This window comes from Cyphomyrmex costatus, unplaced genomic scaffold, assembly GCF_001594065.2.
Source record: "Cyphomyrmex costatus isolate MS0001 unplaced genomic scaffold, Ccosl1.0 scaffold8, whole genome shotgun sequence".
Classification (NCBI taxonomy): Eukaryota; Metazoa; Arthropoda; class Insecta; order Hymenoptera; family Formicidae; genus Cyphomyrmex; species Cyphomyrmex costatus.
The window spans coordinates 1,419,828-1,438,798 of record NW_017280375.1 but is presented as its reverse complement, the minus strand read 5'-3'; the positions used below and the strand labels follow the sequence as shown (position 1 = coordinate 1,438,798).

The 18,971-nt window shown below is 33.5% G+C and overlaps 1 protein-coding gene across 1 annotated transcript; it reads right to left on the bottom strand.

The window, feature by feature from the left end:
- Nucleotides 1-9,937: 9,937 nt before the first annotated feature.
- Nucleotides 9,938-15,648, bottom strand: Ack (activated Cdc42 kinase). The gene is made up of 4 exons (XM_018549214.1): nt 13,705-15,648; nt 11,628-13,415; nt 10,593-11,260; nt 9,938-10,154 (listed from the first exon to the last, which is right to left on the bottom strand). The coding sequence occupies exons 1-4, from the start codon at nt 15,646-15,648 to the stop codon at nt 10,055-10,057; spliced, it is 4,500 nt and encodes a 1,499-aa protein (XP_018404716.1). The 3' UTR covers nt 9,938-10,054.
- Between the last annotated feature and the right edge of the window lie 3,323 nt (nt 15,649-18,971).

Below are 18,971 nucleotides of genomic sequence, written 5' to 3'. Positions count from 1 at the left end.
ATTCATTCTCATTTAGTTACGGTACACGTTTTATACAGTCTTTAACAATGCAAGTTACATTTGTCGCGAGTAATTTCAAATCACGTGCATCACGACGCGAATTGATGTAATCAACTTTAAAGGACTTCATCTTCGTCGAAATAATAAATTTTTAGCGATAATTTCATGCTCGACACTTCAGTAATTAATTTTACATAATCCTGACTGACCGATGGCATCATTAACATCTGTCGTTTCAATCTTCTAATTGTTTCACACATTTCATATTTATAATCACAACATTCAACACGTTTATTAAACTAGTCCTTCTGCTCCATTTTTTAATTTCTTGTAATCATTGAAATATGAATTTCCAATTTTTGTGATGAGATAATTAACTGTAATCTGAAAGTTCAATTTCGAAGCATGGTTCTATATCAAGAGCGATATTATTGAAATCAGTCATCCTTATATACTGAAATGTTTTTAACACTAAAATCGATTTCAAGTCTGATTCTTCCCTAGCTCTTTCTCGATTTTTCGTCCAATTCAATAAATTTCATCCGAAAGTTTTTAATCTCAAAACAGTCTCCAATTTATTCACTAATTTCCGATCAACGTCACATCCAATCACGACTTAGATCACTTCCAGAAATATTTCCAATAACAGTTTGAAATCGATGAATCCGATGATTTCCGATGGGATGGATTGTGGGTAGATCGCAACGGCAACCAAGGTGACGATTGAAAGTGCCGTTCGCCGTTGGTGAGGGTGACGTGTATGCGTTGCTCGCTAGCGAGCCGCGAGAAGGTTCCAGCTGCGTTGCAAAGTGTAAGGGGTGAGGGAACAGAGCAAGCTTAGCAGTAACTGCCACTGGCGTGGGCGGTACGATGGGCGGAGCGATACGGGGATGGCCCATCCCCGTTGCTCGACTGGCGTAATCCCATAAAATTTTTCATCCCCGCGTTTCTCTCGACTCCCCATTCTCTCTTTCCCACTTTTACCCATCAGGATGTCGCGGTGTAGCTATTTCATTTCTGTCTGCCACGCAGTTGCTCGAATTCGCGGTAGATATGGCGAGGTGCGATCGACATCGAAAGTACAGACGAAGACTCGGCTCTCCTCGCTTTCAAGTTTGACACTTTGCATCGATCGGTGTTGAGGCGTCTCCTTCTTCTCGGACTAATTCGTCGACCAATATTGCTTTAAAAGCCGAATATTGATGATATTTTCAACATCATCGCTTTTTTTAGAACTTGTGATGTGATATCGTGCTCTTGTTTGAATCTTTAAACGGCAGTAATAAAACAGACCGCTTGTATTTCTTAAAGAAATTGTTACTCAAAGAAATTGTTATTTGTCTATGGTATTTACATTTTAATTCTTTCTTTAACTATGTCAAGTCAACTAAACCATCTGATTTACCTAATTTTATAAATTCCTGATGATAAACAATACATTTTAAGAAAAGATCTATTATTTTTTAAATAAAAATACATTTTATAGTATTTATGAATAAATCTTAAAAAATTACTTTTTTATTTTAAATTTGTCTACTTTTCTCTTATATATGTTATATCGAAATCAAAGTTACAAATACATAGATTCTTATAAATGTTTTTTTGTTTGTAATCACTTTTAATTTTTCAAATTATTTATTCATTTATTTACTAAAAAGAAGGACACACTCTCTCTCTCTCTCTCATAAATTTTATAATCTTCAATTTATAAATCATCTTTAAACTATTACGTTTTTTTCATAGATATTATAAAATTTAATCTTTTATAAAGATGTCTGTGTTTCATATCACTGTATTATTTATATATTTCGGGATCTCTTTTATCTTTTACATTTACATTCTTATTATTTATAATTGCATCTTTGTATTTTTTAAAATATTTTCGAAAATATTAATTAAAGTACTTTATACAAATACCTTTTTCAAGTGATTCTTGAACAATTAAAGCCTAGCATCAGTTATAAATTAATAAAATATTATCTCACATAATATTGGATGCGACATACCATATACATTATGCCTACACATAAATTGTTTAAATATACATATATTACATCATTACAAGACATCAACACTATTATAAAGCAATTTAATAAAGAATTTGATAAAGAAAACAAAACGAGTTTTATAATAAACGCAACTCTGCGTTGGATTACACATTTTATAATCTCTATACTTAGAATGATATTTGTACCAGCTATTTACCAATATGAACAGAAAATTAAGGTGCCAAACGGATACGGCTAATATATCGCAAATATAGGAAAACAATTGACACTTAATGATAAACATGGAAATCTAATTTTCTTGCAAAAACACATACAAAATGTTGCTGCAATTACGACGCTCATTGTACGATTTTGACGCTTATTAAGAAAGTATTTATTTAGAAATATTTGACGCAAAAAAGTAAAAGAGCCGACGCGGCGGTGAAATTCATTGTATAGGCGCCTCTAGTGAGTTGCATCGGTCGCTCACAAGGAGTGTTGAACGAGAAGAACGTAGGAGAGAGAGAAGATTCGCGAGAAGAAAGGGGCAGATGGATTTCGACCCCACAACAGATCGACGAATGGGATGGCGAATAAATACCTAGTATGGATTCGCTGAGAGCCAATAGCGATGCGTGATGTCCTCCCTCATTCGAGAGAGAAACGCCAATCGGGTGTTCTCGCTGTTGGCGTAACTCTCGGCAAGAAGAATGGTGAGGGTTGAAAGGAGAGGAGGGATGAAGGGGACGGGAGTGGCGTGATGGCTCTACTTGCCTACCCGACTGATAAAGACAGACAGACTCCCCTGTCTTCCGTGCCAGATCATACTGGCTTTTGCGAAGGCGACTCTCGGTGTGTGGTGTACGACCACATCTCTAGTACCGTCTCGGTAGCTTGCACCTACCTCCGCCGCTCATTTACACCCACTTTACCAGCAACGCCGCGATGTGCTTCGACACCTTTCTTCAGATTACACCGTTGCCCTTTAAACATTGTCTCACCTTGCCTCGCTCCTTCCATCGATATCAATGCCTCCCTCGTGTAATTAACTGAAGAGGAACACAAATTTCGTTTCATCGATAGGGTGAACGTCTTCAAACGTATCTCGAGTTACAAACGGTCTTGAAGACGACGTCGAATGATTGCTTCAGAAAGTTGCTTTTCAACGTTTCGATAAAAGTTGTCTGTATGATGTATAAAATTTGTACTCCTTGTTTAAATGAAGTAAGTATACAGCTTATTGTAACCTTTGCTTGCAGATATATGATTCTATTGTTTTTAGATACATCATACTGTACGTGTAATCGTATATAGTGTTTCCAATGGAAAATTACGTTTCCCCTTTATTAAACTTTTGCGAAGAGTTATAGATTTCTCATTTTTTGTTTCGAATACATTTAACAAAAATATATTTATTTAGTAATAATTTTGCAAAACGCGATCTCGTCACGTTCATAAATTCTATCTTGACAATTCGCCAACTATTTATTTGCCTTTGAAATGTGATGGCCGGTAAAACTTAATTCATTGTTTGTCATGTGACACGAGTTTAGCGTTGGCGCACGTGTCACGCCATATGTGTATCACAGTGTCGTACGCAAACACTTACGCAATACTCGAGAGGGTTCAGACTCAAACATTAAGGCAAAGTACATGTCAATAGAATATCTCAGTGATAATAGACCAACGATTTGCCAGGAAAAAGTTTTTATTAATTGGTTGAAACAAGAAATAAAAAAAGAAAGAAAAATATGTTTTTATATACATTTCTTATTTTTATAATCTATTTTAATTCAATTTAAAATAATAATATATCGTATTTGTTTAATAAAGATAGAAAGATACAGAGTTAAATAATTTTATATTACTGTAAAAGAGTATATTTTCAAAATATTCTGTTCATCTCTTACTTTTTATAAAATTAAGGTACAAATATATTCTATATTTCGTATTGTTGTTAAAAAATTTTTATTTGTAGTAAGAATTACACAAAGTCTTTTATTCAATGTTAATATGAATTCTGACAACCAAAAATGTCCGAGTAAATAAAAAGCAGACTACTATGACAATCGCGCTGTCTACGAATATCAAATTCATTGCACGGGAAAGCGTTGTTTTACTGCCGAACGCGTTCGCATCTAAAAATAAAAAAAGCACAACTCTTCGTTATAGTCGAGTAATCTCGTTTCCATTACTTTGTAAAGTAAAACTTTGCACCATTGCGCATTGGTCCGAGCCATTACGTTTCCCCTTCTATATCGGCATCATATAATAGTTTCTCTCTTCCCGCACCCATGAGTTTCTCCATATAGCAAGGGGAGCTACGGCAGACAATATATCAGTTTACAATGATAAAAAACAAACACAGAAAATAACGCGAAGAATTACTGCGTCACACAAACAGTATGTCCCCTGTCTCTAGAGACAGGATGTATTTCAAGCGGACGGTCAGCATCCGACGGAGAGTGCGTCTCGTGTATTTTCCTCACAATACGGCCACGATTGTTTTATTTCATATGGAGACAAAATATCACGTCGGCATTATTGAAATTGTTCCAACCATCAATGTGTACTAAAACGATTACATAGCACAACACTGATGTATCATTAAAGCACCTCGCAATTTGTTTGGTGATTTGATGATTTGCAAATTTAAAATTTCCAAAATAGATGAAAACAACGATTTCTATTATTTTACTGCTAAAGTAATTGTTTATTTACGTTTATTTTAACAGAAATTATTCATACGTATGTTGTTATCATCAGTGCAGTGTATGCCTTTTGTTTATTCTTAATTATTTTTTTATTGTAATTGCATTATAAAATACAAAATTTGAAGTAAAATTTATTGCCAATTTTTAAAAATTAATTTTTATTAAGACTCTTAATAACTAAAATCTTCGAGAATTTACTTTTCTTTTGGCGTCTGATTTTTTTATTGTAAATATTACAAGTCATATTGTAATTATGTAGACTGTTATAATTCTTCAAAGTTAAATTATAAGTAACTTTTGTTATAGACATTTAATAATAATGAATAAAAAAAGGAGGAACTGTTTTAAACAGTATAAACTATGTATTATACATACATATATTAAAAAATAAGATATCGTGTATAATAAAAGCTGCTCTCTGAATCTCAATGAATAAATATTATCATATACAATAATTACTAATATCAATATCAAGAATGCCACTAATAATCAGTGAATAAAATGTGAACCTAGCTAACCTGGCTAACTTTTATTATGTGATTTAATTAACCTCGTTTTAGTGCATAAATTTAATGATTATGTTACTGGATAAAATTTATTATCTTAATTGTCCGTGAATAAAAGACACATTAAAAATTTATTATTAGAAGTTTAATCGTTAGAAGCATGAAGACATATGGAGCATTAATTGAATTATTAATTTTACTGAACTAATTTAATAAAATAACAATTTTGTTTAAAAAGAGTAATCAAGTACAACAATGACTATTCACTGATTCAGATTTAGAGAGGCAATAAAAGTAAAGGAACGATTATAGTGCGTGCGTGCGTGATTGTATATACACATATATATTTAATTACTCTTCTTAAACAAAATTGTTATTTTATTAAATTAACTCAGTGTAATTAATAATTCAATGTTCTATATGCCTTCATGCTTCTAACGATTAAACGTCCTCAATATATCTTTTATTCACGGGTAATGAAAATAATAAACTTTTATTGAAAGCTAAACATTGGAAACATGCGTTCACAAATGGCTCTTATGTGATAGACTTCTTGTGCTAGCATCATTAATTATGAAATAAGTATGTATTGTATTATACGACATTAAAGCATAATATTAGGTGTACAAATTAGTTCGGTCCGTTTTTTGTGTTCAAAAATGCATTTATTTCAAAATAAAATGAATGAACAGATTAATTAAAATATTGTCCATCGCTGGCTACTACTTTTTCCCATCTCTCAGGCAATTTTCGAATTCCATCTCGAAAAAATGACTCATCTTTGGAGAAAATCATCTTTTGAAAAACGGACCGAACTAATTTATACTCCCAATAGATAAACATGGCTACGAAAATGAAGTCATTTCAATTCTCCGAGCTTTTAATTGATTTATATATTTCGCAGATAATGTGTTTCCAGCCCAGCCGGAAGCTCACTTCGTCTTAATCCTTTCTCCCTCTCCCTATTCATCTATTTCTACCTATCTATCTGTCTCTTATTCTCTATGCTATTTAGAGATTCGAGGTAACGTCTATCTTCCTCAGTACCGCATGCATACAAACCAGCGCTAAGAAGTAGACAATTCACAATTAGCAAACACAAACAAACTACGAGTGGCTTCAAGTTGCTTGGGACGCGATAGCAGCCGAGTTTAGCCGGAAGCGAGCGATGGGGTAGAGATATGGGATGCGAAGCGACTAGTTCGGCAGTCTCTGAGTGTCACAACCTCTACTATACAGAATTCTCATCTCTTCCTTCCTTTCGAAAGTGAAGATATGCATATACGGGGTAATCCTTAAACATTATCCATCTCATAGTTATGATTGGTTATACCTAAATAAACTCGGTAAGTAATCATATGTGCTAAAGAATCAAATAACATGTTTAAAAAATTAAAAGAGTTTCAAAATTTTATCAAATAATAAGTTTTCAAAATAAAATATATTGAATGATATGAAATCATTTCAATAGAATTATATATTTCTACTCTTTAAATTTCTTGGAGTGAGATCTCAAAAGAGTTAAAATACTGCTATTAAAAAAAGAGAAAAAAATTTGCACCTTGACTAAAAGATTTTTACTTCTTTTTTGTAATGAAATTTCACTTATGAAGTGAAATTCACTCTTCCCCTTCTCCTTCAAAAAAGGAGTGAAAATCTGCTACTCTTATTCAAGTGTGCAAATTTTAGATATTTTTTAGTAGTGGCAGTATTTTAACCTTGTTGGACTGAGTACTTCACTTCAAGAAATTTAAAGAGTATTTGAAAATACAATAAATATAATTTATTTTTTATTTCTGTAACATTAGTTCAATAAAAGCGTTACAATTACTAAGATAATTTGTAGATATAAATAAGTTCATATTTTAGCCTAATATTTAAAAATTGTAAAAAATTCAGTTTTTGTAAAATATCTCTTAACACGTACTATATATTATTAAAAAATTATAATCATAAATTAAAACTGAAGTCAGGCAAATCTATACAAATTATAAATTACATATGTTATTTTGGACTACTATTATGAACAAAATTCAATACGGAAGCATATTGTTTAATATTAATAATGAATAAGTTATTGGAACGTGAGAAAATGATTATCGATCTTTCTTGTTTGCACACCCGTTATACATGCATCAGACTCTTACCGTTGCGTTGGAACACTTGAAGCTCCAACCAGTTACGGCAACAATAGGCTTTGTCTTCGCACCGTCGGTGCTCACAAATTGGTAGAAATCATGATTAAAGGTGCAATCCTCTCTGTTGCTGACTGCGGCAGCAAATATGAATTGCAGCCCCGATGCTCTTGTTCCCCTATATCAGATGAAAATAAAAGAAATGTCCTTGATCGCACTTATACAGAGAATCAATAAATGAATCCAATTATGTACTGTTGCTAAGCACAAGTTGTCTTGTCTCTTATGATAAGCAAACAATTTAAAATGTACTTCGTTAAATATGCATATAGCTTTACTGCTGATTTAGATCAATTTATATATAATCTTGTACTGAAACTGTAAAAAATAAGAACAAAAATAAGAAAATCCTAAAAATCCTAAAAATACAATTTTTACGTAATGATGATAATATAAATATTTGTATATTACGTTAGAAGAAAATATAATATTATTTGATATATAAACGCAAGCAAATTTCTATTAAAATTATTTTTTTCTTTTATTTTGTTAAAGTTAATTTATGATTATAATTAAATTATCTGTTACATCCAAATAAAATTTTGTACAAGAAAGCTAATTTTGTCCGTGCTGCATGCGTGTGAACGCGCGTGCACTCGTAAAATGAAATTAGACGGAAACGAAATTATACGCTGGTACTTGTTAATTAAGCTAAGAAATAATAATATAATAAAGTGATTTATTTGTCCTCGATCTCCATTTGTTTATAATTTAATATTTAACAAAAGGAGATAGAAACGAATTGAAAGAAGTGACCAATGTGGCCACCTCAATTAGGATAAGGGGCAGACCCTTATTATTTAGATCACGAAGATCAAAGAATAAGTGTATTGGTCAAGAGGAACAAAGAACAAGAATTTTAGCCTATCAGAAACTGTATATTCCGTAGTATGTACATCGTTTCTTGTAGATTGAACTATTTATTTTCTGTTTTTGTTTTTATTTTCTCTATGACAGACATCAACTTCGTTAATAATAAAGTCTCGAATAATTTGGCAATTATCGAAAGCAAGCTGATGAATCTGTATATATCTTCCATATTTCCCTTCTCTCACACCCATTATAGAACACAGTTGTCTCTCTGTTCCACTCATTGCAGTTCTATACTTACCAATCTTACCATATTATTCTCGCTCTCGCTTCCTTTCGTTATATTTTCTTCCACATTATCTTTTCACGCCTGTTAAAGTTAGGCCCTCCTCCCCTCCTCCCCACCAACGCTAAATAAATTCTAACATATTTCAAAATTAGGTGTTAATTATAGATGCCGAAGTGCGAAATTAGGTGTTCGAACCGTTTAGTAGAAAAAATATATTGAAGGGAGGGAGGAGCACAAAAAGTACAATTATTGCTTTCATAGGAAGAATCGACGTAATAGAAATGTAATTGTATTAACATAAACATATTGAAAAAATGTGTAATGCAAATTTTGCTAACCTTTTGCTACTATGGAAATTTATTATACATTATTATTGTACGAGTACCAGCCGCAGAAAGTACTCTGAAAGTACTCTGTCACGAACAAAATTTTAATCCGTTATCTCATAATAATGCGACAAATCCATTCTTCAAGATAACTTTATTTTGCTAGCTATAACGACATAAACGTTATACCTTGTAATAACTTAGTAATTAATCTTTATAACGCGACGCTTTACCTTTATAGTGTGATGCTAACATAAGTGTATTTGTAAAAGGATTAGATATATTTAGATCTTTATATCATTCAATTCGCATTTTATTTTATTATATAAAAGCATTAACTATAAAACATTTATGAATAAATAATGTTATATATGATAAAGAAAAATGTGTAACGTTTTATATCTAGCTCGATATAAAAGGTTTTATATCTAGCTAGATATTGTACAATTACTCCATATCATAAACTCGAAAAAAACTCCGTCTTCACAGAAAACGATCGACCACGTCACATTGTTTCGTACTTAAAGATTGCAGTAAAGTTTAATAAAAGAGAGTAAATAAGAAACTCTATGTATATTTGTTTTACATAATTATGAAAACTTATTATATATATTAACCTCAAAGCTTTCAAACATTAGCGTTAAAAAAAAAAACGATTTCTCATTGTGAGAATCGTAGAAGCTCATATAATCATAAATCCAGATAAAGATCAGTAACATATCACAGTTTCAAAATTATATTCATTATATCTTAAAAATAATATCATTGACGCGCATTGATCTTTACCAGTATTATTTTTTAATTACATAATAACAGTTTTTATTTCATACGTGATGGTCAATAACGTCAACGATCAATCGCTAAGATGTAATTGGAATGCAATAGACATTACAAGTGATCTTTGACCGATTTTCGCCTTCTAAGCCTAATAGTTTCTATTTGTTTTCATTTATAAATAAATGCGTAGGATAAGGCGGTACGTTTCGAACATGGTACAATTTTGAACAAAATAGAATAATTTGAGGGGTTTGTGTTTATTAATTCTGATCTATATATATGTATTACAGGGTATCTAACAGGAAAAAGTCAAATTTAAATTTTCAAAATTAAATTAATAATTTAAATTTTATTAAATTTAAAAATGTATCATATTCGAAACTGCACATTACCCTATGCAGTTATAGCTATGTCATAGGAGATGTCTTAGCATTAACTGCAATAGTTCCTCATCTGGCCTGATCAAGCAATAACGAAGCTGCCACTTCCACGTCGTATTTAGTCTGCTTTAAAGCATTTTCACATTGTTGTTTAGTAGCCAATCCCAATCTGAAATTGTAATAAAAACAATTTATAAACACTTCTACAATTAAAAAAAATAAAAAATATAATTAAAAAAATATAAAACATAAAGTGCTATAATTATTAATTTTTTATACAATAATGTTCTTGAAAAGAAAACAAATTTATTTTTTCTGTTTCTTACAATTAGAAATGGATAAATCAATATACTACAGATTTGTTTACGATAATAAATATAAAAATTTGTAGTTTGTAATATGATAATAAATATAAAAATTTGGAGTAGTTCATATGAACATAATTGCAGAGAAATGAATTGAGTACATGAAAATATCACAAAAAGTTTATAAACATTTGTTCTATCCGACCACGCTTTTGAATTACTCCATATATGTTTTCGATCGCATTAGTACAAATACTCTCGTGAAAATAAATCGATTAAAAAAAAAATTTCAAGATATATACCTCATGAGATTTTCAAGTTTGACCTGCCTGTCCTTCATGATCTGCTTAGCAGCTTGATTTGTATCCCAACCAGTTGCCTGTAATGCGGCTAATATCTCCTGTTGCGATGCATCTATAGTCTCTTTCTGTACTTTCATGATTTTGCTCACTCTAAATTCGTCGCTTAATGACATCACCAATTGCTGAGAGGCTGTGGTGAGCGGTGGACTAGTGCAGAGAGTGTGCTGATTAGCCTGTAATAGATTCACTTTGGCAGCATCAAAGTCACTCAGCGTCGTTATTGCACTTTTAGTCGATGTAGAAGCTTCAGCTTGCAATAGATTGGAAGGCCTACTCAAGTTGCATTTGGTTGTGGGATTATGACTCTGCATATAATCATTCTGGCTAGATTTAAGTGAGCTTCGAGTCGTAAGGGGAGCAGGTGGAGGCGTATAAGTCGGCGGTTGTTTCAGAAAAGAACTAAAGTCGCAAGTGTGTCCTTGAATAGATAGATTCTTGAGGTTGACACTCTTTTGTAATGGTTGGTTACCAGCAGTTACCTGAACATGATTTTGACTGGATTCACTGCTGAGATTATTAGAATAGTAATTTCGAAGAATGTTCTGTCGAACAGTTTTGTTGTAGAGTGTATTAAACTCGTTCTGAGACAGTTGCTCTAGATTAGGAACCTAAAATAATTAAAATTAAGATTTATTGATAAAAGAGAAGCAACCGCCGATGACTTAACTTTTACATATTGTAGTCAAGGTCACAACCTTGAGTAATCTTGTCTTAACTAAATGATGTCTCTTACAATTTACGAGATATTTTTTTTTAAGTCCAAACGTTTTTGTGAACATTAATTTTATTTTAGATTAAGCAATATAGATATTACTTAAAAATAGCAAAAGTATCTAGTTAGCCCTTCGTTGTAATTATCCTTAAATTTTTATTTGCAATATTTTTCGTAATTTGCACGCATAACAAATTATAACAAGTTATTTTAAATTATAAAGTGGAATATTCCATTCTGTATAAAATTATATAGGTACATACCGTTTGTTTCAATTCGGCGTACACTTGTGGAGATAAAAGTGTAACAGGCTTTACTTGCTGCGATTGCTGCAAATTATTTTGTATGTGGGCGATTTCATGAACGTTACTTGTGCTAGATGATACTGCCATATCTTGAGAACAAGTTTGAGGCAACGCGAAATCACCCATACAAAAACCTGATGCTATATTCGGTGAGTAATTTTGATTTGATAATGAATAAATCTGTGCCTGATTAGAAGCAACCTTGGAAATGTTGCAATGCCCATGCTGAGGGAATTCGCCTGTGCTCTTGTCAGAAACATAATTGGCAGTCGTTTGAAGGAGATTAAAGCCATCATGAAGATAATGCTGACTTCCATTGGTTAATGAGCAAATCTGGGTTTGATTCACTTTAGAAATATTAGCTGCATCGCACTGAAGATAATTCCTGGCACTGGAAGAGATGTTACTAATGGCAATTTGTTGCAAATTGTAAACATCCTGGTCAATACTCAATGAATTTTGAAGACAACTCTGGCTGTTTGACGAACAAATTTGTGTTTGATCAAAAGCAGTCTTGGCGTTACAAGATCCGTGTTGAGCATTCACGTTACTATCAGTAATATTATCAGAAGTTCCCTCAATCAGATTGATATTATCCTGATTGACATGTAACATATTTTGAGGATAATTTTGATCTGATAGACAAGCTTTCGTCTGTATAAGAGTAGCCTTGGTGACATTGTAGGAACTATACTGATTTTGATCATTCGTATTATTATCGACAGCGTTACTAGCAGTTTCTTGAAGATGATTAACGTTTGCTTGGGTCACTGAAACGGACATTAATATTTGATTAGCTGCTGAACTATTCAGACAAATATTTGGCTGTTGCGATAGATTTTGCGTTTGCTGCCAAATTTGATTCATTATAGTCTCAGTAGCTGATTCTGATATACAGTGATCGTTCTGGAGTCGCGGTCTCTGAACATTTATACTTTTTGGCTGCCATAAGTTCTGTACTTTACTAGATGGCGTCGATAAAACGTTTGCTCGATTCATAGTCGTCACCGGCGACTTCGGTTTCCCTTGTGGTGGAGGCTTTAACGTTGGAATAATTGACAAAGGTCTAGCAGCATCCTCCACCGTTAAAATCTGTCGAGCAGACGTAGAATTTTGTTGCAGTTTCTCTAACGATGATTGTAAATAATTTGATGAAATAATTTCTGATTGTTGACGTTTACTGTTGCTAGCGTTCAAGTTTTTGGTCGCCTCCTTTTCGCCTAAATGCTTCTCTAACTCGGCCAAGAAAACCGGGTCCAGCTTCTTGACGACAGAAGCAACTTCTTGACAATCAGAATTGGCATTCAACGACAACTCGTTCATACTGTGCGCGAGCTCAAAATTAGACTTGGGCTTCGGCAAGTTCACGTTTGAGCCAAGAGAAGGAGGAGGAAGAGGAGGAGGAGGAGGAGGAAGAGGTGGAGGAGGAGGAGGAAGAGAAGGTGGAGAAGGAGGAGGAGGAGCAGCAGGAGCAGCAGCAGAAGAAGAAAGAGGAGGAATTGTAGTGTCACATGATGATGTAGGACTGTTGTCAGAAATATTAATATACGTCTGTGCGGCGGAAGTATTTCGCAAATCTTCCGGCCAGGTAGACCAGGTAGAAGACCAGCTTGATCCGCACGGGCTGATCTTATCTATTTCACTATAGTGATTTGTAATGTCATCTTCTTTTACATCTGTTGAATTCAAATTAATTTCGTTCTTCTGACATCCCTTGTATAGATTCATCGAGTATTGGCAAGTCTCCTGAGAAAAGAATAAAATAAGAAAAAAATGTAAATATATATAAATCAGGAGTCACGGTAGTGTCTCCATGTTCAAAAATTATATATATTTATATATTACAATATATATTATATAATAACATAATAACTTCAAAGCATATTTTTTAAACATTCATAGTATTTTAAAAACTTCCTGATTTTGTATAATATTCGAGCTAAATAATAATTTTGAATTCGAAATTTTCATTACACATTACAAGTATAATATAAATTCCAAAATTTGTGTCTAATACATAATTATAAGAACATACCTCTGTATCAGTGGAATTATTGAAACAATTCACAGTATCTTGAACGTTATCACTTTCTTCCTGATCTCTCACGTTTCCATACGTTTGTGCCCTCAGATAATTATTAGCTACATCAGTAGGCACATGACTATAATATCGCGAATGTGGCGGCTTCATAAATACCGCGGAAGTATCAAAGGGATCGGAATACGCAGGATCGACGTTACCAGGAAAATTGGCATATGTTCTGCCTTCTTCATTCTGCCAGGATAATCTCTCATCATCAATGGGTTCATCTAGAATGTTAATTACTCGCTTACATGCAATATGCACATTTGTGCTCGCTGACTCCTCAACGGACAAATCAATCAGAGTATCCTCTTGGCTCGAAGTCGATGCTTGTAAGACTTTGATAGGACTTGATCTAGCATCATTGTGTAATTTTGTATAATTAAATTGTTTTTTGGTACGCGGAGTGCCGCAAGAAAATTTCTTTTTTGTCGGATTGTCAACCGAGGCTGCCACCAACACATCCGGAGGATCCATTGGATTTCTTAAATATACATCGTCAATGTAAACAGGGCTGCCCCAGCTCTTGCCAAACGGCGCTCCGTGTCCTGTATGAATGAATGAATTCTCCAACGGCTTGCTGATGTCCTCTGGTTGTTTTCGGCGCATTGGATCAACTAAACATCGTGGAAAATGTGCTATTTGAAAAGTTCGTTGATTCTGGCCTTTCCACCAATAATTTTCCGGTTGCCCATCAATAATCGCAATCTGGTCTCCTGGTTCAATAGACATCTTGCCGGCTTCCTCGAAGGCGGTTAGAGCCTTCATTACAGACGGCACCATACCAGCCAGTGATTCCTTCAATGAAGCAAATGTTGGTCTTTCCGAGGGTTCTTTCGCCCAGCAACGAAGCATCAACTCATACATATATGGGGGCATTGCTTCTGGCTTGTGAAGCCGCTTGCCCTCGCGATCGATTTTACGTAAGATTTCAGAACCGTTTAATCCTAGCCAAGGTTCTTCGCCAAATGTTAACATCTCCCACAGCGTCACAGCAAACATCCACATATCTGACGCATGACTGAAATGTCGAGCCTTGAGAGACTCAGGAGCGCACCAGGGAAAAGGTACTTTTTTATGTTCTGTCATAACATAACAATCTTCTTGTTGAGGAAGTGCTCTCATTAAACCAAAATCGCCAATTTTGATTTTATCGATAGTACTCAGCAAAACATTCCTGCATGCCAAATCGCGATGTAAAAAACGCTTTGCTTCTAAATATGCCATACCCGTAGCAACTTGCAACGCATAATTACAAAGTGTGAGAATCGAGATTCTACCACACTGCTGTCGTAAATAATCAAGTAATGCGCCTAAAGGTGCGAGCTCAGTTACCATCATCATCGGTTGTGATAGCACCACACCATACAATCTAATAAGATTATAATGATCCAAAGTGTGCATCGCTTGAACTTCCGAAATAAAGTCTTCTATAACATTCGGTTGCGTTAAAGCATCTGCTTTGAGAACTTTCACTGCGACAGGTAGAACTCGTCCCGAGGGGGAGGTCCATTCTCCTCTTCTCACTACACCAAAACTTCCATCGCCTAATTTAACGGATAGTGTCACATCTTTGTCTTGTATAAGACATGTCAGCACCGAGGAACTTTCGATGGATTGTGAAGCTCGCTTGTTGCTTTTACCGCTGCTGCCAGGTTTAATTTTAGTAATTAAACTCTTTTTCCATTGGGCATTTCGTCTTTTTTTTATCGCATCCAATAGACGTCTGACACCAGGTTTACCCAGACCAATTTTTTCCAAATCTTCTGCTTGGACATAATCAAAATGATGCAAACGAGTAATCTGGAGATCATCTCGAATTCGTGTAAAGAATTGGGAGAGCTGCACATCATGCAACAGTTCTTGAAGCCACTCTGTACCTTCCTCATCTGCCATAATGTGTAGTTGGAGGTATTTGGTGCTCAGAAATATATAAATGTTCTTTCAACATATGTGAAGTCCTAAAAAAAGATATTATAATTAAATTTATACGATATCATTATACATTTAATCGATCTTATTAGTCTATTTTAAATTCCACAATCTATCTATTACAATTGTTCGAATTTTTTACAGACTTTGAAAATTAAAATTAGGAATTTAACCTAATTAGAAAATTATATTAAATGAACAGCACAGATTTGTTTTGAATTATAACGATTAATACAGAAAGTATAAACTCGCGAGATAAAGTAATTTAATAATTTGATGCTCAATCATATCTCTCGAGAGTAACTGTACCGTTTTTCGACAAAATTTTCTTAAAAAGTTTCAGATAAAAGTAGTAGGACTTTAAGTAGCGCATTAGATAACAATGTTAATGTGACTTTGAATAAAGTTGTTAAGCCTTTGGTTACCACGAATTTTTATATCTAATTGACGTTTTTGCAATTTTGTATCACTAATTTGAATCACTGATTGTGAATTAGAATTTTTTCATTCAAAATGACTAAATTAAATCAATAATTTCAATAATTGTTAGTAAAATATTTTGTATTTTATTATTTATAAAAATAATTATTTTTATAGTAAGTAACGGTAAGTAAATTAGTAAGTAACAGATTTTAAATTCTGCCACTTACAAATTTTGACAGATCAGAATTCAATAATCCAGAAAATTTCATATAACACCACATTATAAGAAATATTTAAACTATTTATTCAAATTTACAATTTATCAAATATCGACTTTTTTCATATTTGTAAGGATTATTAATTCATAATTTAAAAAATATTAAAAAAAATTCTGAAAAATACTCTAGAATGTCCAAAATAAATGCTTAAATCACAGTTTTAAAAATAGTTTCATATAAAATGCATTTACTTTTAAAAAAACAAATCTTGACAACTTACATATTTAGCTATAATAATAACAAACAATTTATTAAGACTATATATGTGAATTCACAACAAATAAGAGTTTAAAGCCTATAACGATAGAAGTTAGATCTTATCAACTTAAATATAATTTCTATGTAAATTTATATATTACATATGTAGCCATTTGAAATGGCTACATGGATTAATAAGAGATTAATGTTTGAACTGAAGCCACTTTAGTACCAATAATTTAAGAAATATCGTGATTTTTTTATTTGTCAGATCAAAAAATTTTTACTGAAGAGTGAACATTTTTTAAAAGTTCTGACAATGGCTGCGTTCAGCAGAAAAAGCAGTTTTACAACTGTTGTAAAATTCTTGAATATGATTGGCTTATACATTTAGATCTAATGAGGAAATAAGGGCAAGACCAATATTATATTAAAGAATTTTACAACAGTTGCAAAGCTGCTTTCTCTGCTGAACGCAGCCAATACTGTCGAAGTTCTGGGTAGCATCCGAAGAGTTTTAACAAAAGTTATTAATACTTGAAGCGCTAGGACTAATTCTGTGATATGTTAAAAAATTGTTGTTTTATCTGTTTCAAAGAATTCTCAGCGATTAAAACCAACCTGCGAATTCTACTGCTGACATTGTTTTGGTCCAGGAAACATTGATGCAAACAAATCCATGGAAAAATCACCAATATTTATATATTGAAGTTTCTCACGGAACATTTCCTAAAATACCATCTATTTTAGGGCAATAATGTTGGGCAACTCTCTGCTCTATCGAAGTTTTCAGCAATCAGCACTTTCACTCGACAATTTTCTAGTACAATAGATACACAATAATTGTTGCATCCTAACCTAAAAACATGACAGTATAACTGAGAAATGATTTTTATATTTATGTACGAGATATGGTATTACATACATAATAAATAAGTTACACTTGACGTTCGTAACGTTCATAGAAGCATTTTATTCTTGCTTGTTTATTAAATGTTAAGCAAGGATAAATAATGTTTATGAGTGTTCTAAGCACCAAATGGAATGCACTCTCACCAACCTTCGTGAACAAAAACTCCGGTCGAAAAATCATCGACAATTATGAATACTTGCAGTCCTCGATAATTTCGTATATATGAGGCAAGTAGAGAGAAAAGATAAATGAAAGGTAATCGAAGTTATATGGATTTTAAGCGTGTAAAGTAAGACGAACGTATTCAATCACTCAATTTCATAATATAGATTATAGATAATTATAGCTGCATACACAATACAGACAGCTAAAGGAATAGATATAGTAACATTCAATTCTAGATTCATTTTACTACGAATCGCTCAAGGTACCCTACAAACTTCTATTATAACAGTAGACTGTTAACTCCCCACTTTTCCTTATGTAAAAGTGTTGCATGCGCACAGTGAACGTGCAGACCGTCACGTACAGAAAAGAGATGCCAACAGGTCATGTAACCAATCTCTCTGTGATTGGTTCTTATGTATATAAGGAGATGTGTCATGTGCCATAGTTAAGTACATGGTATCATGACGATCTCTTTATGAATCACGCGTATCTATTGCATATAGACCAATATGGTGCGTTCCTTTATATACTGCAAGTACCGATGCTATGACGTCAAGAAGTGTACTGCCAATAGTGTACTGCCAAATTTTCTTAATGCGTTATGCAGGAGTCTGTGCTCCCTGTTTTTCGAAGTAGATCCGTGTTATTACGAAAAGCTCGTTATTAGGTGCATCCAGAAACACGACCGCTCACTAAGCGCTCAGTGAGCTTTTTTATCTGATTGGCATATTCTATTAAATCAAACCAAACAACTGCAAGAGCTCAATGAGCGCTCAGCGTGCAGTCGTGTTTCTGAATGCCCCCATTATTGAATCATGAGGAGAACCAATAGCAACGAGTGCTCACGGATCCGCTTCGCAACAATGGTCGCGTTCAGCGGACTCAACAGTTGAGTGAGCGCTCGCTATTTATTAGTATATTCTTTTAGATCATCCAATCAGAATTTTTAATCTAGAAGAATGCACCAATAATAGCGAGCGCTCACTCAACTGTTGAGTCCGCTGAACGCGTCCAATTGGTCACGTTCAGTAGACTCACTGGGGTGCGTTCAGAATCGTCATCCAGATGCATCCAGATGTTGTTTTATCCTTGTTGTTCACGAATGATAAACAAGGATAATACGACACGTGGGTGCACTCAGATGATGATTCTGAATGCAGCTCTGCTATTGGTATATTCTTTTAGATCATCCAATAGCAGCGAGCGTTCACGGATCCGCTCCGCACCAATTGAATCTGCTGAACGTGACCAGCGACCTATGAATACCAGCCATTACGTATGAAACAGGACGCAATCTACGACGAAAG